Source organism: Ictidomys tridecemlineatus, chromosome 11 (assembly GCF_052094955.1).
Source record: "Ictidomys tridecemlineatus isolate mIctTri1 chromosome 11, mIctTri1.hap1, whole genome shotgun sequence".
NCBI classification, from domain to species: domain Eukaryota; kingdom Metazoa; phylum Chordata; class Mammalia; order Rodentia; family Sciuridae; genus Ictidomys; species Ictidomys tridecemlineatus.
In genome coordinates this window covers 1302353-1310268 of record NC_135487.1, presented here as the reverse complement: position 1 = coordinate 1310268, position 7916 = coordinate 1302353, and the positions used below count along the sequence as shown (strand labels likewise).

Below are 7916 nucleotides of genomic sequence, written 5' to 3'. Positions count from 1 at the left end.
GCCTGTCCCAGCGGCCTTACCTCTCCTGCAGGTTAATGGGCCTAAACAGTGGTCCTAGCCTAGGGACAAGGTTCATTTCTTCCCTTAGCTCTCAAATTTTTGAGGAAGGAGTAGTTTTAGGTACAGTACTTAAAAAATTTTCAAAATAAATTTTTATTTCTTTGCCATGTGTATTTTGTAAAATCTCAAGGTCAACACTAGCTCTACACTGCAATGAGGACAATCCTGCAAGCACTGGCACTGAATTGATCAGAAGTGATCAGATTCTGATAATGGAAAAAAAAACAAACTTGCATATCATAAAACTAAGGAGCTCAAGGGAAGGTTTCCTTACAAAGATCATACTCACTTAACACGGAGCCCTCATGGCTAACCCACGCCAGCACCACAGCATACGAATGTGACAAAAGATGCCTGCACCCAAGCAGCAGCTGCAGGGCTGCACGGACACCTCCCACAGGCATCTGGTGTTCTGCACAGTTCTCTTAGGGGTGAAATCTGATTAAGACATTCTCTTGGAGATGCACTGTATATAAACTGCATAATTTGCTAAACTGTCAAACTGTTAACTATCCTGAATGTGTCAAGAAATCATTCTGTGCTTCTCTACATTTCTGCATCATCGTCATCCTCATCGTCTTTGGCTCTGAAATGCATTTTTCTGAATTCTCGTCTGCTCATTGAAGGACAAGCTGAAGAGGCTGGAGGCAGGTCCTTAGAGGGAAGAAAACACGGACTTCAGTCCCAAATGACACAATGAGAGCACCTGCACGCACAGTTCACCTTGGTTAGCTCTGGTCTGGCCGAGTGGGCCTCCCTGTTAGACATGGAAATGAGGAGGTCCAAGCACCCATCCCTCGGTAAGGAGGACTCTGGTTCAGGCAAGAGAGGGGCAGGCAGATTCAGGAAACCACAGTGGGGCAGGGTGCTGGTGCACCTGGAAGGTGCCCGCCTTTCTCAATGGCAGGATTCTGAGCCTGGGAGCTGGAGGGAGTGCCCTGATTAGCTAACCCTTATTTTTTTCTCTTGCACTAAAATTATTTGTGGCGAGGCCTGCTTGCAGGCCTCAGATGCAGCAAGGGAGGGGGATGTGCCACTCTTACCTGCATGAGTTCAACATTTCCAAAAAATCGGCTCACTGGCATGGGTTGGTTGCTGTCATCGTCTAGAAAGACGCTGTTGTCCATCTGAAACAATGGCTTCTGCACATCCTCTCTTTCCAGCGCCACCTGGTCCTGCCCCACAGAGCAGCCATTTGACTCCTCTGCCCCTGCCCCTGCGCTGGGTTCCTGCGTAGATAGACCATCTTCAGTCTTTGCTGAGCAAGGGTCACTGGCAGCTTTGCAAGGGCTGTGGGGAGGCGCTGCAGCCTCCTGCTGCGTAGCCACACCAGCCTCACGGCCTAGGAGCAACATACTGTCTTCTGCAAACTCATTTTCACAAGGGACCTTGGGTGCCACTTTTGGCAAAGAAGCACTGTCACTTTTAGGGACTAGTTTCTGTAATTCAACCTTCAAAAGATGACTTCTGTCACACTTGAACTTCTTGGAAGTCCGCCTGTCTGCAGCCTTGTGTGATGAGGAAGTCTGCCAAGAAAGAAGAATGTAAAGGGGAAACTAGACACATCTAGCAACCACAGGCCTCGATCCCAGAGGCTCCTGTTTCTTTTCACCTGAGACAACATAACTCTTGTCACTTTGTGTCACCACTGGAGGGACAGAATACACACTAATGGCTGAGGATGAGTCTAGACACAAACCTTGTCATTACTCCATTGCTTTCGGTTTTCCCTGGGGGGGGGGTTCCTGAAGCATATGTTTATTTTTGTTATGAAATTACAATAAGAGAATCCAGTCTCCATTCATTCCTACTAAATGGAAGCTCTACGAGTTTTTGCATTATTCTCCCAAGCCTGGTGTGTGGGAGGTGCTCAGCAGAGGTTGCTTCATGGACTTCAAGACTTTTACAAGCAGCTGAGCAAGAGACAGCACCAGCTGCCCAGTGGGCCAGGGACTCCTTGGAGACAACAGCTCAAGACTATCAGAGGGTCCTTTCCTAGCCCCCTGAGCCTTCCTCTCGTGGTTTGGGGTGAAACAGTGTGACAATGCACTCTCTTCACTTGGACAGGCCACCTTCAGAGTGAACAATCGTGTCTTGGAGCCCAGGTCTCTGACACATATAATCATCCCGGTGGCAAACGCCAGGAAAGCCAATCTGAACTGCACAGCACAGCCTCCTGAAAGCAAAGTCAGCAGCACCAGGCTCTCCTCTGATGGGCCCTGGGATCTAAACTACATTAGCGTCTTGGAGTAATAACTTAGTATTTAGACCTTGGTATTCTTCATGGCAACAGAGCTCACCAGACATGCTGTTTTGGCAGACGTGGAGCCAGTGACATCCTGGGCAGGGGCCAAGCTGGCTTCAGAGCAACTTCGGGCTCGTAGGCGTGCTGAAGATCGCACTCCACCTGTGAGCTAGACCAGATGGAGGCTCAGTCAGAGGATGCTCCCAGGAAAAAACATGAGCATGCAGCTGAAGTCTCCCAACTAGAGAACCCCCCAGGCTTTTACCACCTTCATAGGAAGGCAGCTGTGGCCCTGAATATGCGCAAACAGCTGTGCCTGGGTTTAGATACAGGATCTGCTGTGCATGATTTTGGGGGCTTGGGACAATCTGTCCTCTCATGTGTATGTTTGTAGGACCATGTGTATGTTAATGGACTCAAAATCATCTCAAAGTGTCTAGAGTAAGCAGCACATATCCTTCCTCAAAGGCTCTCAATCTTTGATGTGTCAAGTTCTTGACAAAAGGTAAATGAAAACGAAGGCGAGTTCTTGGCCTCCCCTCCTTCCCTAAATGGCAGTCCTAACTCTAGCTTTAAGCAGGTAGCTTCTTCCAGATCTTACTGTCAGCTGCTGTCTACTTCTATCTTATTCTAAAGGCAAAGGAAAGGCTTCTAATAAAAAAAAAAGCCTTAACATTTAAAATAACCTTATTTAAGAATAATTTTAGATTTTCAGAAAAGTAGCAAGAACAACAGAGCAACACTAAAACTTAGCATTGATTCTATACTGTGAACTTTGGATATTTGTATTTCCTCTGTCTTTCCATGAATACTTTTTTATTCTGTTCTAGAATCCAGTCCAGGATATTACACTACACTTAGAAAAGAAGTTTCAAAGTTCACCTTAAAAATTGAAGAGTATAAAAATGAGTAATAAAGAGAAGCAATAAACAGAAGTGAGGAATTAAGGTAGAAATTACAAGCTCAGAAGCTGTTGCCACAACGGGCCCTAGAACTGGAAATCCATGAGGTGCCAGATGTAGGTGCTCTGCTCAACAGCAGATGGAAAAACAGAAAAGGAACAAGCCAGCGTAGGGTAGCAAGTCTCCGCATCCACCCTCCACCCCTGCCATGGACTCTGCCCAGCTGGAGACAGAGCATTTGAAAAAGTGTTGGGCCGCAACCTGAGGAAGGAGGGGGCGCCCCTGCTACAGGCAGTACAAGCAAGGGGCTCCTGGCCAGGGTCAGGGCCTGTTGCATGGTCGCTGGGGCCAGGCTTATGTCACCTCACAGCACAGGGCTTGGTGGGAAGAGCCCTGCAGCAGCAGTTCTGTCACTGAATGTGACACTGCCAAGAGCTGCTGTGCACCTCTCTCAGGGACAAAACTACCACTCAGCCCAGACGAGTCCATGTCCCCACACTGTCAGTGAATAAAGAGGAGAGAGGACAATGTCACATCACAAGAGACTGTGGGGGGAGGGGGAGTGTGTGTGTGTGTGTTCCCAAGTGGAAGGGCTCTCAACGCAGCCATGAACTGAAGATTGGTACATCATGTAAATCAAATGGAAAAGGGAGCCTCAGAAACGCTGAGTGCATCACGTACACCAACATGTGTAATGGAACAACAGAAAGAAAGGAAAGGAGAAAAGTTCCAAGGAATAGGGAGTGAACAGTTCCCAATCTACACATCCAGGAACGTCAACGAACCAAACTCCAAGTGGTGTAAATGCCAAGGTAAGTGGGGTAAATGCAGACACATCAGTGTCAGTCCTGAAAGTCCTGGAAACAGCAGGAGACCAATAATGCCCATGGGAAGGGAGCCGTGGAGGCCACGGGAGAGCATCAAACACCTTTAAGGTACCTGAAGAAGACTGGCCACCAAGAACCCCAACCCAGCCAAGCTGCCCTTTGAGATGAAGGCGGGGCACCGACCTCCAGCCACAAAGCTGAGATTGGCTGCCAGCAGCTTCGCGTTACAAGAAACACAGAGAGTTCTTCAGGTTGGAGCCAGTGGCCCCAGACAGCAATTTAAATCCAAAGAAAATGGGGCCAGTGGGGCCCGCTGGCCACCCTGTCATCCAGTTACTCAGGAGGCTGAGGCAAGAGGATCACAAGTCCGTGGGCAGCCTCAGCAAATCAGCAAGACCTTGCCTCAAAAAAAAAAAAAAAAAAAAAAAGAAAGACTGGGGATGTGGCTCGGGGGTAGATCACCCCGGGCTCAACGCCCAGAACGAAAGGACCGCGGCGGGCCGGCCCAGCGGCCCCGTCCTTGGAAGTTTTACGTGCACATCCCTCCTTCCCTCTCTCGGCGCCAGGGCGAGCGGCGTGCACCGTGACGCGGCCGCCGCGGGCTAGGGAACGACCTCGGGCGGTGAAGACGAGACGGCGCCGACGCCCCAGCCCCGCGACTCGCAGGAGCCGCAGCCGCAGCGCTCGGTGGCCGAGCAGCCCTCCGGCGCTCAGCCCCGGGCCGGCCGGTCACGTGCCGAACTCCCGCCTCGGGCGGCGGCAGGCGGCCCGGGACTCGGGGCACCGCAGGAGGCCGGAGCCCCCGCCCCCGGGGGGGCGAGGCCAGGCGGAGGCCGCCCCTCGCCCCCCCGCGGCCCGCCCCTCACCTTCCTGCTCCTCATGAGTGTGAGCGGCGCCGCTGCTCCCGCGCCCCGCCAGCCGCTCCTCCACAGAGCGCCAACCCCGCGCCCCTCGACCCGCGTCTGTACGGCGTCTGACGTCTCCACGGAGCTGGCCAATCGCGGCTCGGCGTCCGCGGCACGTGACCTAACAACTTGGGTCTTTACGTAAGCGGGCGGGGCGCAGCTCGGAGGATTCGGACCTGGAGGCGGGAGGCGGGAGCCGGAAGTCGAGCGTACTTCGAGGCCATGTTTGAGACTGGCACTTCCTCGGCGCGTCTGTGGCCGCCATGTTTGAAGCGGGTGGCGGCCGCGTCTCAAGGCGCCCCAGCCGGGCCACGGCGAAGCGCGTGCGTGGCGGCTGCCCTTCTGGGTCCCACCTGCGGCAGATCCTGGGGTGGCTCGCATCCAGTCCACGCTGCACTTCCAAGAAATCTTCCTCTAATGATATGTTATTTCTCTTTCTTTTTAAAAGAGGCGGCCTCGTCAGAAGCATTAAGGCCTCCGGTTAGACTGCAGCGGTTGGGAGTGAGCTGCCCCAGGGCCCCCCGCATCTTCTGTAGCGGAGGTGCGATGCACACGCGGGTCGAAGGCAGCAGTGCTCCCTGCTCTTTTCAGTGCATTAAAGACGCGAGTCCGTGAGGACCCTGCGGGCTCCTTTCCTCCTAAGAGACGCTTTCTAGGTGTGCAGTGAGTCCCTGGGGTCAGCTGGGCTGGATTTCCCTTTGGGCGGAGCGTGGACACTCACATGCTTGGCTGCACCTGGTCTCCAGCCCCGTCCTTCTCGCCAAACTTTCCCCCACCAGGTGCATGGAAGGGAAATGACAGGTGTGTGACCGGCAGGAAATCCATTCGAAGGGAAATTAATGTGACTGCTGCCAGGTCTTAAAAACCAGCGGGGTGCTCTGTCACACACCGAACCTGTCCGCCTACTGGTCGCTTCCATAGTTTGATTCAGGCGTCTTTCTGGAGTCCTTCAGAAGCTCACAAGCCAGGGAGGGGGTGACTGCCACAGCCAGTTTCCATCCTACTGTTGGCAGGTGGAGTCAGGGCACCATGTGATCTTGTGATGGGTGTTCTGGCCTTTCTGAGCCACCGAGGTTGACATCCCTAGGACTCTTGGTCCTTCTTCACAGGTATGCGGTGTTGGTCCCTCATTCCTGGCCAGGGATGGGAACAGTTTCCAGCAGCTCTGCTGTTGGTCCCCACCCCAGGGTTGCCCATGTACTTCATTCTCTCTGACCACATCCAATCAGCTGCTGGACCCTGTTAACTCTAGACTGCAGAGCCTCACTGCTGGCCCTCACTGCTGGCCCTCGCTGCTCCTCTGGCCCCCTGCTCACAGCAGCAGGGCAGGCAGGGCTCTATGGTGGGGACTTGCTTCACTTCTTCCAGGATCAAGAACAATAGTCTTAACATCTCTTCTGAGACCCAGTTTGGTGCCCAGCACATGGTAGACCCTGGACAGATGCCTCACTGAATGGAGGGCCCTTGAGCTGTCTGCCCGGCCTCCTCTGGCCACAGTGCCCTGCTGTGCACACTGCTGGCTGCTCAGCTCCCCAACAGCTGCCATGGCTCTTCCATGTTTCTCTGCTCAACCCATTTTGCCTGGCTCATCAATTCTTCAGCTTAAATTTCGTGTTGTTAGGGCGGCATCACCAGATGCCCTCTTGCCCCCACATTAAATCTGTCAGCTAAGGGCCTGTGCCTCAGGACCTGGTGCTGGGTGGGGTGTCTTCTTCCCGTCTCCCATTGCTGCACCTTCATTCTTGCTGACTCACTCAGCATGTGCCTGGTGAGCTCCCACCGTGGGCCAGACAGACCCGCACTGGGGTACAGTGGCTGCAAATGCCAACAAGCTGACTTTTTAGAGCTTTGGTTCAGTGGGGGAGAAGGGTGTTGGTGAAATGTTCACATAAAGAACTGTGGGTTTTCAGTGTGATGGGAAAACACAAGATAGGCTTGCCGGGGTGGGGGACCAGGTAAGGGTTCTTGGTGACCAGGGTCACCTCCTCCCTCCTTCACCTTTTGGGTCTACTAGGAGGAAAGAGGTGGGGCCCTAGGCTGGCAAGCTGCCCCCTGTCGACAGTTGCTGAAGTACCCAGAGGAGCCTCCCCCCCCCCCCGCCCCCTCTCAGTTGCTGGGTTGGGTTGCAGCAGATCCTGGAAGAGCACAAAGCCCCTCCACACTGAAGCCAGTCACTCCCTGTGTCTCCGAGTTTCTCACGTTTGTTTCATTTCTTTATTTCTGATTAGCTGCCCCCTGCCCTTCCAGGATGAGGGGCACCACGAGGGCATCGTCTTCATGGCCGCACAGGATGCTTGTGCAGTGCTCGTGTGGGGTGGCACTCCCACACGGACTGTAACCCCCGAAGGCACGGCCTGGCACAGGGCCTGCCCTTCTGGTGGACCCCCCGCTGACGTTTGTGGAATGGGCTGTGGGGGGATGATGCATTAGAGACCTGGGACTGCAGGTTCCAGGGAGCTGGGTACTCTCCTACACCACAGAGTCGCTGCTTAACCACCACGCGTCCACAGCTCCGTGTTTGCCTTCAACAAACACGTGAGGCTGATGAGAAGTTGAAGAGGATTTCCAACTGATTAGCAGTCAGGAGACCCATTAACCAAGGCTACCCGGCCAGAGCACATCTCATTACCGCAAGAGACGGTGGCCTCTGTGATAAGGAATGATCATTTCCTGCATCTGACCCTTTATGTCTTAAAGAACCACGTTAAAGAAAAGCAGAGGAGGAAACAAGGGGAAAAAATAAAACAACCTGCTTTAAAATGTCCTCTGATAAAGTTTCTGGTGGCCACCTTCCCCTTCCTCCTGGCTCCGCTGCGCAGTAATAGCCAGGAGTAGGGTGGCATCTGCTGTTGGCAAGCCTTCATTCCTCAGTGGCTCCCACACAAGTTCACCCAGGTCCTGCCAGATGTGAGGAGGTGGAAGGAGGATGTGTGAGATGGGACCTGGTGGGCACCTGAGCCAGTGCCAAGCAGGAGAC

General features: G+C 53.5%; 1 protein-coding gene and 1 long non-coding RNA gene across 3 annotated transcripts; one reads left to right on the top strand and one right to left on the bottom strand.

Annotated features, from left to right (window-relative positions):
* Positions 1-134: 134 nt before the first annotated feature.
* On the bottom strand, positions 135-5309 carry C11H1orf174 (chromosome 11 C1orf174 homolog). 2 transcript variants are annotated; one of them, XM_040287811.2, is made up of 4 exons: positions 5116-5309; positions 2361-2474; positions 1104-1586; positions 135-714 (listed from the first exon to the last, which is right to left on the bottom strand). In XM_040287811.2, the coding sequence occupies exons 1-4, from the start codon at positions 5161-5163 to the stop codon at positions 607-609; spliced, it is 753 nt and encodes a 250-aa protein (XP_040143745.1). In that variant the 5' UTR covers positions 5164-5309; the 3' UTR covers positions 135-606. The 2 variants fall into 2 exon arrangements, with proteins under 2 accessions (XP_040143745.1, XP_077881192.1); XM_078025066.1 differs by lacking the exon at positions 5116-5309 and adding an exon at positions 4901-5057.
* A 150-nt stretch (positions 5310-5459) lies between these two features.
* Positions 5460-7699, top strand: LOC144367826 (uncharacterized). The gene is made up of 2 exons (XR_013427324.1): positions 5460-5595; positions 5719-7699. It is a non-coding gene; the product is annotated as an uncharacterized LOC144367826 (long non-coding RNA).
* The last annotated feature ends 217 nt before the right edge of the window (positions 7700-7916 follow it).

Coding starts and splice junctions, on each gene's coding strand:
- C11H1orf174 (XM_040287811.2), bottom strand. CDS start 5,163: ATGGCCTCGAAGTACGCTCGACTTCCGGCTCCCGCCTCCCGCCTCCAG. Junction 2,475..5,115: donor CTCCCGCCTCCCGCCTCCAG/GTCCGAATCCTC, acceptor CATCTGGTCTAG/CTCACAGGTGGAGTGCGATC. Junction 1,587..2,360: donor CTGCCAAAACAGCATGTCTG/GTGAGCTCTGTT, acceptor CTTTCTTGGCAG/ACTTCCTCATCACACAAGGC.